This window comes from Heptranchias perlo, chromosome 2, assembly GCF_035084215.1.
Source record: "Heptranchias perlo isolate sHepPer1 chromosome 2, sHepPer1.hap1, whole genome shotgun sequence".
NCBI classification, from domain to species: domain Eukaryota; kingdom Metazoa; phylum Chordata; class Chondrichthyes; order Hexanchiformes; family Hexanchidae; genus Heptranchias; species Heptranchias perlo.
In genome coordinates this window covers 145,428,845-145,443,806 of record NC_090326.1, presented here as the reverse complement: position 1 = coordinate 145,443,806, position 14,962 = coordinate 145,428,845, and the positions used below count along the sequence as shown (strand labels likewise).

At 39.4% G+C, this 14,962-nt stretch overlaps 1 protein-coding gene across 4 annotated transcripts in view; it reads right to left on the bottom strand.

Moving 5' to 3' along the window:
* The window catches only part of LOC137344713 (disco-interacting protein 2 homolog C), a 515,123-nt gene that overhangs the window by 152,737 nt on the left and 347,424 nt on the right, over positions 1–14,962 (bottom strand). For all 4 annotated transcript variants that reach the window (XM_068007846.1, XM_068007860.1, XM_068007854.1 and 1 more), the window contains exons 6-8: positions 13,412–13,543; positions 4,997–5,116; positions 3,011–3,208 (exon numbers count right to left, since the gene is read on the bottom strand). In XM_068007846.1, the coding sequence (XP_067863947.1) occupies positions 3,011–3,208; positions 4,997–5,116; positions 13,412–13,543 (450 nt within the window). The remainder of the gene's footprint in view (positions 1–3,010; positions 3,209–4,996; positions 5,117–13,411; positions 13,544–14,962) is intronic.

Sequence of the window (14,962 nt, the reverse complement as noted above, 5' to 3'; positions counted from 1 at the left end):
GTAGAACAGGCCTGTAAATAGCCTTTAATTCTAAAGAATTTTAAATTCTTGTGTTCCATATCAAGCTTTCAGTTCAATTGAAAGTTTTACCTTTTGCCATCCTGAAATGAGCTGCTAGTTGCTGTAATAACTACATGTCTGATTATACCATCTTCCGTCACCGGAAGGCAGGTTAATGCTATGATTTTACAAGAAATCTGGAAAGGTTCCATAGCAGGATCTTTATAAGAGGGCTTTGCCTGACATGTTTGTCACTAAAGCAAGTTTGTTATTTGCAAAGTTAGATTTGTATAGGAGATTGCAATGAATCACATTGCTCGTAATACATCACATTAAACTCTCAAAATGCAAGTCAATTACTATGTGTCACTTAGTGACATTAACAAACTAATGTCATACAATTAGCTCCATGTGCTGATTCACAAAACAACAATAATTTTTGAGCATGTTTTTCTAATACCCAAACACTCACTAAATCCAGCATTCAAACCTTAAAATCGGATTTCATCGAATTGAAGTAAAGTCTGAAATTTCTAAGAGGGGATAAGCAACATATATTTGAATTTATTTTGTTTTTCCCCCAATATAAGGTTCTCAGTTACACAACAACGAAACAAGTTTGTATTTTTTTTAAAGTTCACCTCAATAATCTGCCAACAAATTTGAACACAATTTCTAATAATAGAAATAAGGCCTCAAATTGAAATTATTAAATTTCACACATCAGTAGAAAAACCCTGCACTTACGAATAGCTTTACAGTAATTTTGATTGACTCTTAGCATATTTCAAAATATTTATTTGATAAAATATGGGAAAGGTTCTGGAAGAAGATTCAGAAAGGAAGACAGATCACTCAGGAAATCAATGTCACAAAAACAGGACCATGACTAATTTAAATCTGGCAACCTCAAATCAGCTCTGCACACTCCTGTTGATATTCCCTTACCATGACATAGTGATTGCTTCATCCGCAAGGAAGTCTAGAAATAGCTGCAAACAATTTGATGTTAATTGTACACCAAAGAAGATGTCATAATTACCCATATTCTACGCACTAGAGTTGAGTATTAGAAAGAAGAACAAAAGGTTTCATTGACACCCAAAACCTCATCTTCTCAGTTGATGTCAAAATGCAACTAACGATTTTCTAGGGTTAAATAAATATTAATCTATGATAAAAGTGTCTTATTACCATTATCTGCATGACCTTACCTTTAAATACCAATCTCAACCACTACAAATGGAGTTGAATTTAACACGTTTATTTGCAATTAACTATAAATTGTGATCATTTAACTACAACAAAAAAACAACAGGCTAAGGTGTCAGGATTCTTGTTTAGCAGTATATATACTTAATCAAATTAAGAAAAAATATCTGTATGTGATTAAAGGCACTACAATTAATTTAACCTGCAATGAACTTTAAAATAAATAGATTACATTCCAGGACATGGTTAGGTATGCTTTGGTGTCAGAGATCCAGGTCACGTGGTACATAGCAGCAAATTCAGACCCTAACTCTCACCTATTTTTATATTTTAACACCGAGCTTACAAGTTGTTCAATCTGACTGTAACCACAACTATATTTTTCCCCAATTCAGTATTGTTCCTTTCTCTTTTCCTTCAAACTCCATCACAGTTGTGAGCTTTTACACATATCTTTCAGTTTGTTGGCCAACAGGTGGCAGGAATTTTCATAAACTGTGCTATCAAGCTTGCTGCTTCCTCAGCCCACGGAAGGCACGCCTGCTGTGGGGAAAAAATTAGCAAACTGACTATTTGTCTCTCCGTCCCTGCCCACTCAAGGTACAATGCTCTACCCCAACAAGGAATTCCACCAAGACAATAACCAGTGAAACATATCACATGTAGCTGACTGATGATTGAATGGCAGCCTCCAGTGGAACACTCATTCACACTACTATGCAGATAGGATCTCAATGGCTACACTGCTGGAGACACAGCTAGAGTCACAACATGCTCCACTGGACAACAATGTTGTACGAGTTTGAGCCTGAGCCTTCCCCTTGCCGAGAGCAATCTGGCATTCATCTTGATGCGGCTGGATAGATTGCATCATCGTTATTGTATTATATTTTGTAAACCAACTTTTGTTGCTCCTATGCATTGAATGAATCCATAAGACCTCATCCAGTTTTAAAATAGGAAAGGGTTTGAGAGAAGTATTGGGAGAGAATGTGAAACATCATGAGTAGGACACAAACATTTCATATCTTCCTGGAATCTGAGGCTGCTTTTATGAAAACTAACCCTCAAGTAATCATCTGAGATAATTATAGGGAGGGAAACTCAGCAATTGCTATCTCTATTGAGCCCTTGGGCTGGATATATGGAACACCGTGATACAACAATGTTCATCACGGATTCTGTCAGTGCAATTTCATCAATGGAATGGGAGAAGATATAGACCCACATAAGATTGGTGCTAATTTAAAAACAACAGATTAAATGCAATCGCATGTGTCTTTAAAAAGTATAGACTTCAAACATTATTAGTACTGTGTGGAATTCTCACAACTAATCTCAAAAATGGCCAGATTCCTAACACTGTCAGTTTCAATTTTAAATGGAACCTGAACTACATGCAAAAATCTGATGCAACCTCTACTTCATTATATCAAACATTGTGTGGCTTGTATAAGGGGTCGCCTCGCTATTAAGAATTCAACAGTAAGGCCTCACCTCACATGTAAAGTAATCTCAGTATATAATCACCCAGCATAGAAAAAATTAAAATTTACACTTTGAGCAGACTGCCAGTCACCTTGTCTAAAGGGTTACTACAGAAATCTTTCAGTTACATTTCTAGAAGTTTAAACTTTTCAATGTTATTGCATTGCCACAGTGATGGATCAGCGAAAACCGATGATTCGTGTCTTTGAAGAGAAAGCAGACTTCAGCAAATCTGATTTTCGGTCTGATCACATTACTCTAGGTAATGAGGCACACAACAAAAAGAACTGGACAAAAAGCATCTAAGTACCATATGTAAGGATGTAAAGTGGTTTTCCATTCGTATCCATGGTAGTCAGGCAAGGTGCTTTTGGAGAGATGGTACCCCAGCGCTGAAGTGCTGCTTCCAAGGACGGTGGCCAGTTAGTTACTACACCAAGCAGCTCTCCCCTGATGGCCAACATCTGTGCTCCCTCTGGTCTCGGCTGGTTAGGGTCAGGCTGTTGAACTACAACAGAATTTAGAGCGTCAGTTTTTCCTCCTATGAAATCATAATTCCTGTTTGCATGTTTCTAAAACACTGATTATATTAACTTCACAATGCTATTGTCAGTAAAATATGCAATAGCTACAAGAGTTTCCTGATGGTTCAGTGGGTAAATAGATTACCTGTTGTGGACTCAAACCATATAGAAAAGGAAAGTTTCAGGATCAGCTGATGGGTAGTAATCCTGCAGGATGCAGGAACCAGAGTTGATTTCCCCCACCCTATATCTCAATGGGGGAGGGGGGGGTTAAGACCAAATGTAGTGAGCCTTCTGTCACCTTGACTGAGCTCAGCTAACTCAGGAACATAGGAAAGGACATATGAACAGGAGTAAGCCATTCAGCCCATCGAGCCTGTTCCACCATACAATTAGATCATGGCTGATCTGTATCACAACTCCATTTACCAGCTTTTGATCCATATCTCTTGAAACCCTTACCCAACAACAATCTATCGTTCGCAATCTTGAAAATTTCAACTGAATCAGAAACCACAGCCTTTTGGGAGAGAATGTTTCAGATTTCCACTACCTTTCACGTGAAAAGTGCGTTCTGATTTCGCTCAAATGGCCGAGGTCTAATTTTAAGATTATACCCTCTTGTTCTGGATTCCCCCACCAGGGGAAATAGTTTCTCTGTATCTACCCTATCAAATCCCTTTATCATCTTAAACACCTTGATTAGATCATCTCATAACCTTCTAAACTCAAGGCAATACAAGCCAATTTTATATAACCTGTCCTCATAATTTGACTGTGAGCCCTGATATCATTCTGGTGAATCGGTGCTGTACCTCCTCCTAGGCCAATATATCTTTCCTGAGGCTTGGTGTCAAAACTGAATGCTGTACTTGGTCTAAACAAAGATTAGAAGACCCTAACCTGCCTGTAAAGTTCAATACCACACTGGGCAGTGCATTTATCCACTGAGCTACTATAGCAAAGTATAATTGTTTCAGCTGCATTATTTTCTACTCAAAGTTTGGATTCTAAGGCTTGTTAACCCTCAAAACTAAACTAGCAAAATTTAAATCAAGACGACTGATCAGTACTGGATACTGTGTGAACTGATAACCTACAGCTGGGAAACAGTATCAGCACAGCAGCCAGCAACAACGATGACCTGCATTTATGTAGTGCCTTTAATGTAGATGCTTTACAGAAGCATACTCAGAAGAAACTAACACCAAGCCAAAGGTGGAGATGTTAGGACAGGTGACCAAAAGCTTAGTCAAAGAGGTAGGTTTTAAGGAGGGTTGTAAAGGAGTAGAGGGAGATGGTGAGGTGGAAAGGAGGGAATTCCAGAGCCTGTTTCTGGATGGTTGAAGTCATGGTTGCCAATGGTGTAGTGAAAAGAGTGGGGGGGGGGGTTACCCAAAAGGCCAGAGTCAGAGGAATGGAGAGTTTTGGGAGGTGGGGCAAGAGAAGAGAGAGGCGTGGGAGGGGTTGTAGGCCTAAAGGAGGTTACATAGATAGGATGAGGTGAGGCCATGAAGGGATCCAAATATGAGGATAAAAATTTGAGGCGTTGGGGGACTGAGCCAAAGTAGGTCAGCAACGACAGGGGTGATAGGTGAACGGGGCCTGGTATGGAATCAGATTGCAAGGCGGCTCCTTCCAATATGTGCAAACCTCACTAAGATTTTCAATCATGCACATGAAATACAAAAACATCAACGTTTTAGGCACATATGTATGTACAATACGACCAGTTTAAAATAAAACCCAAGTAATAATTAGTCTACTCTTACCTTCCAATAATTCTTCAAAATCGTCAACAAAGAATTCTCGTAACGGTGGACGCTTCGGCCGTTTCAGGGTGTTTACAAGCTGCTGGATCTTTGCGGATACTCTGCTGCTTACCGGCACTCCTACGTGAAAGGAATCGATAAATTCATCGGGTAACTGAAGAACACGGTCTTCTGCTGTCAGAAAACGGACACAGTTGCTAGAGCTGGTACAGCTGTTCCAGCTTGCTTTACTGTTCTGGCCAGAATCTATATTCCAAACGTCTTCAAATCGAGCACTTGTTCTCTCCCTGGATCAAAATGTTTGGCAGTTCCAATATTTAAACAGTTTGCATTCATACCTAAAGTTGCCCTTACTGAAGAAAACTGGCTTTAGTGCCCCAAGAAAACATATACCACACTAAAATCACACAGTTAATCACATCTTGATGTCTATCAGCAGCTCTGGGCAACTGGGAACATTCTCAATGCTACCTTTACAATTCACTTGGCTTGCAGAATAGCATTTGCCAACAGAAATTTGTATTACAAATGAAGCACCTAACAGTACATATTAAACTGTTGTGAAAAAGGTTAGACCTACTGATTGTTAAAACTTGCATCAACCAGAGGAACATAGGAACAGGAGTACGTCATTCAGGCCCTTGAGCCTGTTCCGCAGACCATGCAATTAGAACATGGATAATCTTTATCTTAACTCCATCTGCTCACCTTGGTTCCGTAACCTTAATAGCCTTGCCTAACAAAAATCTATCAATCTCAATTTTGAAATTTTCAATTGACCCCCAGCCTCAACAGCTTTTTGGGGAGGAGAGTGCCAGATTTCCAATACTCCTTGTGTGGAGATATGCTTCTTGACACCACCCCTGAACGGCCATACTTGGCACCATCCAGACATAATAAGAGCAGTACGCACCACGTATACTAATGAGGGTCGGAAGGAGCAAAGCCTTTCAATTCCTTAGAAACGGAGCTGTTTCGTGACACCACAGCCACAATCTTTGATCTCAATCCTGCAATTGTGAGAAGATGCAGAACAAGGGTCGTGGCCTTTCATACAGTAAAGGGGAAATGAGTGTTAGTCACCTCAGGTTGCTCAATGACACCCTGAAACAACAAGATTGAGATCAGAAACTGTGGGCATGTAGGAATGCTACTTGCTTTTCCTTGTTACTTTTCTACCTTCACCTTATCTCCTGAAGACATTGACCACTTGCCGAAGCATGGTTCATAGGTGCCCTCCTGTCTCCCCTCAATTATTCATGTGTGAGCCTTCACAGTGCGTGTTGGCAGGCTATTCAACTGCATGGGTCATCATAGCAGAGCCTAAAGTGTTGTCATCTAACATTTATACTAGCACACTTCTAGCAGCAGTGGGTAGTGATCAGAAACAAGAATCCTGGCCAATCTCTCCCTTTCTAACCCAAGAGTACTCAATCCATTTTCCCTTTCACTATCATGACGGTAATCTGGGAACTAAACCTGGAATTTTCCTGGTCTGTATGGCTAAACTATTCACTGTGTAAACTTACTGAACTATCAGGGAAGACACAAATCCCACTCTTTAACCAACCACCAGAAGTGATTGCAGTTCATGTTTTGCTCCCTTTCTCCCTGTGAAAATCCACCCTACTGCCCACCATCAGAAAGGCAACACAGGGAATTGTAAGCATAATGCTATGAATAATCACTGTTTAATGTAGACATAAGGTTACAGGTTCAATGCCCAATCCAGGTCTTGAGCATATAATCTTGGCTGATAATGCAGAGTAGTAGTAAGGGACAGCTGGAATGTCAGAGGTGTTGTCCTTCAGAAGTGATGCTAAACCAAAACCCCATCTACCTGATTCAGGTAAACATTAAAGATTCAATTACACTATTTGGAACAACAGGAAGTTCTCCTAATATCCTGGCCAACATTCCTGCCTCAAATCAACATTACCTAAAAAAACACATCAGCTGCTCATTCATCTCATTGCATTTTCCAGAATCTTGCTGTGTGCAAAATTGTCAGGTTTGCCTATATAACAAGTCACTATACTTCAAAGTAGTTAATTGCCCATGAACGCTTTGAAATGTTTGAGACATGATAAGGAGCTACATAAATGCAATTATGTCTTTCTCTCAAAGTTCATCTTTAGCATATTTCTAGCTCTATATAATAGAACTGTAGAAGTTTGCAACACCAAAGGTGGCCATTTGGTCCATCATTTCTGTGCTGGCTCTTTGCTAAAGCAATTCAAATCTAACCCCATAGCCCAATATCTTCCTCTGCTTCAAATATTTATCTACAATATCCTTAAATGATTCAATAGTCTCTGCCTCAACCATTCACTGTGACAACATTCCCTGCTCTAACAACTCTCTGCATAAAGACATTTCTCCAACTCTCCTCACCTTCTTGAAACTGATGATACCTTGTCACTGAATTCTCAACCAAATGAAACAATTTTTCTCTACTTACCAACAACAATTTGCATTTATAGAACGTCTTTAATGTAGTAAAACATCCCAAGGTGGTTATATACCATAGCTAAACCATTAATAATTTTAAAATATAATAAATCTGTCTTTTCTGCTCTGCTGTAAATAGGCCCACTATCTCAAGTCTCTATTCATAACTATAGTTTCTTATCTCTGGTATCATGCTAGTGAATTGACTGTCTTTCTATAATGGAGGACCCAAAAGTGCATATACTGTACAAATTCATCATAACCTCTTCACCCTTGCATTCTATGCTTCTATTGATAAAATCCCAGATGTGACTCAAGATACTTTTGTTTTATCATAAAAAATTGTTTGCCTTGGGCAACAACTTCCATGCTGCTAAATATAAGTGGCTGGATGCATGAAAGCATTGGTATTGAGTGCCAGTCTCTTTTACATTGCTGGATGCTAATGTAAAATTCAGAGGCTTAACTGCTGTACAGAGTGTAAACAGTCAGATTGGCTTCCCTCCTTTAGTTTTTCTGGAACAAAAGGGCCCAATCCACAGATTTCTAAACCTATATTTTCATAGGCCAATAATGCCATGCTTCCCTGAATGTCTGGCCACTTATACATAGGAATGCAACCGATGGTGGGAGAACCAGACTTCTGCACCTCACCTAGAATAACCACACTTATTAATGGTGGTATATCAACATCAAGGAGCAACAGGATCTACAATTCCCATATATTGAGTTTCCTATTTCAGACAAGGTGCTCGTGGGATGCCAGCTGCTTCCCTACGGGGAGAAAGGAGGGAAAATGTGTGCTGCAGTTGATCATCTCCAGTGCACGAATAATTACTGTGCCCATTTTAAAAAACGTCCATGGGCAGGAGGATCTCTCAAGGGCAGAAATGAAGCAGCAGCAAACAATTAACCATCGCTAACACTTGTATTTAAATATGTTCATACTTAAATCACTAAGATCCATTGGGGGTGAACAACAAATATCAGCATCAATCTGAGTTTCAAATTATTTTTTACTGATTAAAGTTGGTACCTGGCAAAAGATGGCAAATGTAACAATAGGAACTGTAAAGTGGATTACACCTTGCAATATCTGCTTTCTGTTATACCGAAGTGATAATAACTTCCCCTTGACATTCAACGGCATTACCATCGCTGAATCCCCCATCAACATCCTGGGGGTCACCATTGACCAGAAACTTAACTGGACCAGCCACATAAATACTGTGGTTACAAGAGTAGGTCAGAGGCTGGGTGTTCTGCGGCAAGTGACTCACCTCCTGACTCCCCAAAGCCTTTCCACCATCTACAAGGCATAAGTCAGGATTGTGATGGAATACTCTCCACTTGCCTGGATAAGTACAGCTCCAACAACATTCAAGAAGCTCGACACCATCCAGGACAAAGCAACCTGCTTGATTGGCACCCCATCCACCACCCTAAACATTCACTCCCTTCACCACCGGCGCACAGTGGCTGCAGTGTGTACCGTCTACAGGATGCACTGCAGCAACTTGCCAAGGCTTATTCGACAGCACCTTCTAAGCCCGCGACCTCTACTACCTAGAAGGAGAAGGGCTGCAAGCACATGGGAACAACACCATCTGCACATTCCCCTCCAAGTCACACACCATCCCGACTTGGAAATATATCGCCGTTCCTTTATCGTCGCTGGGTCAAAATCCTGGAACTCCCTACCTAACAGCACTGTGGGAGAACCTTCACCACACGGACTGCAGCGGTGCAAGAAGGCTACTCACCACCACCTTCTCGAGGGCAATTAGGGATGGGCAATAAATGCTGGCCTTACCAGCAACGCCCATATCCCATGAACAAATTAAAAAAAAGAAATCTACCCTTTCCTGTAATTTTTCCCCCATGTGAAGGCATTTTTGAAACTGCTTGTGTCGAAAGAAAAACAATGAAACAAAACATTATTTTCTCTGCACTTTAGAAAACAAAATCATTGTTGTTTCAGCGTAACAAAAAATATTGCCAGGGAGGTGCTGACTGTATTGGTATTACACTGAAATTAAACACAGCTGGCAACTGTGACAAATATCAGGCATTAGTACCAAACGGTTTTTAAACTCTGATGTAAAACCTTGGGGAACTGAATGATTCATATAGAAGTGGACAATGTCGATACAAATGCTAACTCAGTTTGTACCGTTGATGATTTACTAGTGATCTCACTGTCCTTCTGTGCATACCAATTACTTTATTATGCAAAACATTCATACTCCTGGGGGCAGGATAAAAGAAGTCTCATCACTGACTTCTTTGTTTTGGGAAACAAAGAGAACACCATTTCCTGGAACATTTGTTCATACTAACGACCAGCACAAGACGCAACTTCTACCCACAATGAAGTCAATGAATACTGTTTTGCTATCTTAATATGAATTTCAGGCTAAGCTATTATGGAACAACAGCAACGTTGTGACTTCACCCTTTCTGATTTGCATTAAACATTTTTTGAAATATAAAAAAAATTTGCCTTAAACATTTTAGTTACAATTATAAAAGATAGCTTTACTGCTATTGTGCAAAGGAAACCCTTATGAGACTAATACAAATGTAGCTAGTAAAATGTGAGATGGGTATGAAGATTATATTTAAAAAAGAATGCGTTGGTTGAGCTGAAGGGCCTTTTCCTGTTCCCCAAAATTTGTACGATTTACTCTGCAGCACATTCTGTATCCTACTAACTTTTTAAATCATCATGCATGATGGTTTTTCCAACTACTTAATCTCTCAAATGGTCGATGCTGAAACATAGCGACTCATTATCTTTGTAGGGTCATTTTGTTTACTTAAAAAATGAATTACTCCAAATGCTGGAAACACTCTTATGCCTGAAATGTTAACATTCTTCTATTTTACAGAAGCAGCTCATCTTGCTGAATGGGACATAGGAATAGGACTAGGCCATTCAGCCCATCGGGCCTGTTTCACCATTCAATTAGATCATGTTCGTATATTCATATGGCTAATCCATATCTTATATTCCATCTACCCGCCTTGGTTCCATATCCCTATGGAAATGTTTCCAGCATTTCCTGTTTTTATTCCATTTTGGGTAGTATTTTTTCATTTCAATTTTGACTCATTTTCCTAATCAATGTAGCAACTGCCACCTTCTTCTTCCACACCTCTCCCCTGCAAAAACAGTATTCTAAAACTTACTGGAAAAATGTACACCAATAATTATGTAAGGTACCGATGGATTATGTTTTGGTTCATTAAACACCCACTCTCAATGGGCCGTAATATGGTTACATTAGTTTGGACATTATCTAAGTAACAATGGTAATACAGCAAAGAGTTCTTGCACAGTTTTTGGTAGTTGTAGAATAAACTCTGAGCCCTAAGAATGTACAGTGGAATTGTTTGCTACAGATCGCTGTTATACAGAACACGTTTCTGTCCCTTATTGATTGTAGTGCAATTCAGAGAAGCAGTGAGAGCTCTATTAGTTCCTCAAGAGATCAAGTTAAAGTCAGCTAACATTAAGGAAAATTGGTTTCTTCCATCAAGTGTTTCACACCACAAACTGAATCAATTATTTGTCAGACCCAACATTTTAGACATTTCAACCACACAAACCTCCAAGATAGACCTTTCAATTGTTAATCCGCAGTTTTTTAATCTTTATCTGGGCTTTACAACCTGGCACCTTTTAACCAAAATTTTCTCTTTTCCTCAATGTCATTATAACTGCTTAACAAGACACAGTTCAAGTAATGAGAGCTGGGCTTCTAACCATGTTCCCTGCCTCCCCTGTCCAAAATGAAATGCTTAGTTTTTAAATGAAGGTCAATCAACAGAGCAGAACAAAAACAGAAGACTCACATACTAGAATGTGCCCAGCGTGTTTGAGTGACTGACAGCCCTGGAACTTGAACTCATTATCTACTGATTTGGTATCAGGTGCTGAAAATTTCAGAAACAGGGCATCCACACAGGCTGCAAATTTAGATTTATTGAAATGTGAAATAAATTCAGCAAAATTCCTATTTTTCTTGTTTATTTTTTCTGCCCTAGAACTCATCCCATCATCATCAATCTTTAACTGTCATGCAAAATACTTCAGATCACTTCACGGATGCCAACAATTGCCCTGTCATTTCACAGAAAGAAACATGCTATTAAAGCAGCAATCTTGGTCAAAGTGGCTGGTTCTTAACACACAGGATTGAATGCGCTGTTATTGCCCAGAGCAACAAACATCAGTCAATTGAAAGCTAGTAGTTGGGAACAGATCTGTTTGTGTTAGAATAAAAGACTTGACAGTATGAGGTGGGATTTCTTGTGCACTTGCATCCAGAGACATGTGTAATCGGGACGTAAAGCAAATACCCGACGTAAATGATCCAGGAAACTCGGATGCAACTGTGTTACGTACGTAATTATGCTATCCTCGACTTTTCTTGATCATTTACACCCGTCTAGCGATCCCTCTGCCTGAAGGCATCTCAGCTCATTATAATGGCTCCACCCCCAGGCTAAGGAGCCATACACGCGGATTTCCTGCAATTACACTGATTCAAAATGGGTGTAAAATTACACCCAGAATTTTAGGCACAGCAGGAAAATGTCATCTTTCTGGTGTTTTATTGCGATTTTTAAAGCAATTTTTAAAAATTATTTATCCTCACTGAGACTTGCACTGTGCTTTGTTTCTTTGAATGCATTTTTATGGCATCAGTATCACATTAAAAATTGAAAAGCTTCCCCAATTGCATGTTCTTAAACAGGCTGAGACTAATGTGCATGAATGATGGTTAGGTGGCTTAAAACTTTTTTTTCATATTAAAAGGAGGAATATATGGTGTGAGTTCGGCGCTTTCCTCGTGCCCCAATTGTTTATGCAGATTTTTATGATTTGGAGTATATTAATGAGATTGGCAGGAAACTTAGGCATAAATTGACATCAGCAAAATAGGCACACGAATGGGCATAATTTCGGGCTTAACTTCACGATTACATCCACACAGGAAATTCCAGCCCTACATAACTATGCTGAAATAAAATCTAACCACTAAGATATAATTATCAAAATAAAGCAGATTGATCTTTATCTCTTGTTTAAAAACTCATGATCTTGACTACCTAGAAGCAAAAGGACAGCAGGTGCATGGGAACATCACCTCCTCCATGTTCCCCTCAAAATCACACACCATCTTGATTTGGACACATATTGCTGTTCCTTCATCACCGCTGGGTCAAAATCCTGGAGCGCCCTACCTAACAGCATTGTGGGAGTACCTTTACCAAAAGAATAAAAGCGGATGAAGAGGGCGGCTCAGCACCATCTTCTCAGGGTAAATAGGGATGGCCAATAAATGTCGGTGTTGCCAGTGATACCCATATCCCCAGAATGAATATAAAAAAGGTATATTCTCTCCATCCCCTTTAATTTTCCCTCATCATGCATCGTGGACATCCAAGATGGCAGTTCATGAGACTTCATCAATGTGATTCTGAAATTGGTCACAGGCAGGTGGGAGCAGCAGACTATCCCTCTGGCCCTATTAATAAGAATTCCTTCATAGGAGCAGAGCTGAGATCAGTAATTCAGGGATTGCAGGTGCGAACGCTCATCTCTCAACAGTGTTGCATGATGTACTTCACTGTGCTGCCCGTGCATATCATTTCTAAATGGACCTACATAAACTATAGGCCAATAAGCAACACTTAGGCATTACATCAATAAGTGTTTTTCAGGACTCTATATTTCACTTATGCAATGCAAACTTCTACTGATGGATGCCCATTAAGTAGGAGATTCTATTTATGAAACTGCCCATAACATCATCAGTCATATATAAATTTATCATAAACCTTAATTCATATTTTACTTGAATTTCAGAATCAATTTTGGGAATATTAACACTTGTTAAACATTGAGTAATAGATAGTGTATGGAATGAAACAAGTCATCAGTGTAAAACTTACCATCACCAGTTTCCATTAGTTCAGCATTGCCATACTTTGGGACTGCTCTTGGCGTTGATCCTTGTGGGCGTTCAACTTGTATTGAGTGCTCTGTTGTATAAGTGGTGACATCTGGAGGTGCAGAGTGGTTTTCTAATAGAAAAAGGTCATACATTAAGTATCAAAGTGCAGAAAAAATCATTTAATATTTTTAATTCACTGCCTTAAATGCAATTTTGTTTTTTTATGATTCCTTAAAAAACATTTGAAGTATATCAACAGGATTTTGATGTCAAAAATTAAAATGTATAAAGCCACCATCTGTTCAGCAAAACCAATACAGTAACAAATAACCAATAGCTGCAGATTTACTTTGCTCTCTTATCTTAGTCATTGTCCAAAATAAGTCTTTCAAGTTTGATGACACCAGTTTATTGACAAGTTACCATGCCAACAACTAGGAATATTAAATTAGCTCATTCTTGGAATATAGTTCAACACACTCAACAAAAAAATCCCCTTCCCCATTTGTCATTTGACTCTTTTTCTGAACAAGTACTGCGTGAAGTTGTGCTAGAAATATTTGTCATCATATATGCCAAGCTAGTAAACTAAAAAAGCTGACCAGTTTCAAAAATGCTGAGCACAAAAAGACAACTCAAAACCGTTCCTGATTACAGGCCCTTGAGATGCAAAAATAAGTAGTTACTGGGCTTTGCAACTTCCTGAATGTAAGTATACACAACATTTCTTCATTTGTTTTGGATGAAAAAACAAAAGTACAGAAATGTTTTAATTTTTAATTTTAAAATGATGCATTCTGGTTAACTTTAAGCACTGTAATGCTTCACAATTGATAGACTTTTAAACTAAACAAAAAAGGAAAGTGTCATTTGTATTTTCAAAAGACCAACTGGGCTATCACTTCCCCAAGGGTTACCTCAATATTCACACTTCCACATTGAATCCCTCCCCCTCGGCCATTTAGGGAGGCACTCTTCTCCCCTCCAAACACACCAGTTCATTCTGACAATTATCTTCCTCTCCCAGTTAGTGCTACTCTCTAAGATAATGCTGGCACTTTCCTTCTCACCTTCCCCTTGGAATTTCTACTTCTCACCTTCATTGCCCTCTCCTCTCCGCACTGCTCTTACCCAACCTGCTGCTAATAGAAGGGGTGATGTGGGCAGCTACTACTGTTCGCACGAGATTCTTGCCTACTGTAATGCAGCGGTCAGTATCATTTCCACTAGCGATAGGACGTGGGTAGGAGCAGGAGTGAGGGGAGGGGGGCCTTGGTCCACACTGAGTTTTTAAATCGGCAAATGCTGACACATTCACTGGGCACATAAAAGGGTGACCGACTAAGTGAAACATTGACTGCTGCCATGTACGTATCATCTTTACTTGGGTCTTTCTCCTGCCACTGCATGATGAAATATTTTACTGTATCTGGAGGATGAATAAATAGGGAAGAACTATTAAGTGCAATTTGCTTAACTTCAGTTAGTATATTGTCAATCAAGCTTGCCAATGGGTTCTAGTATTCCCAATCATCAGTCTTTTGGTACA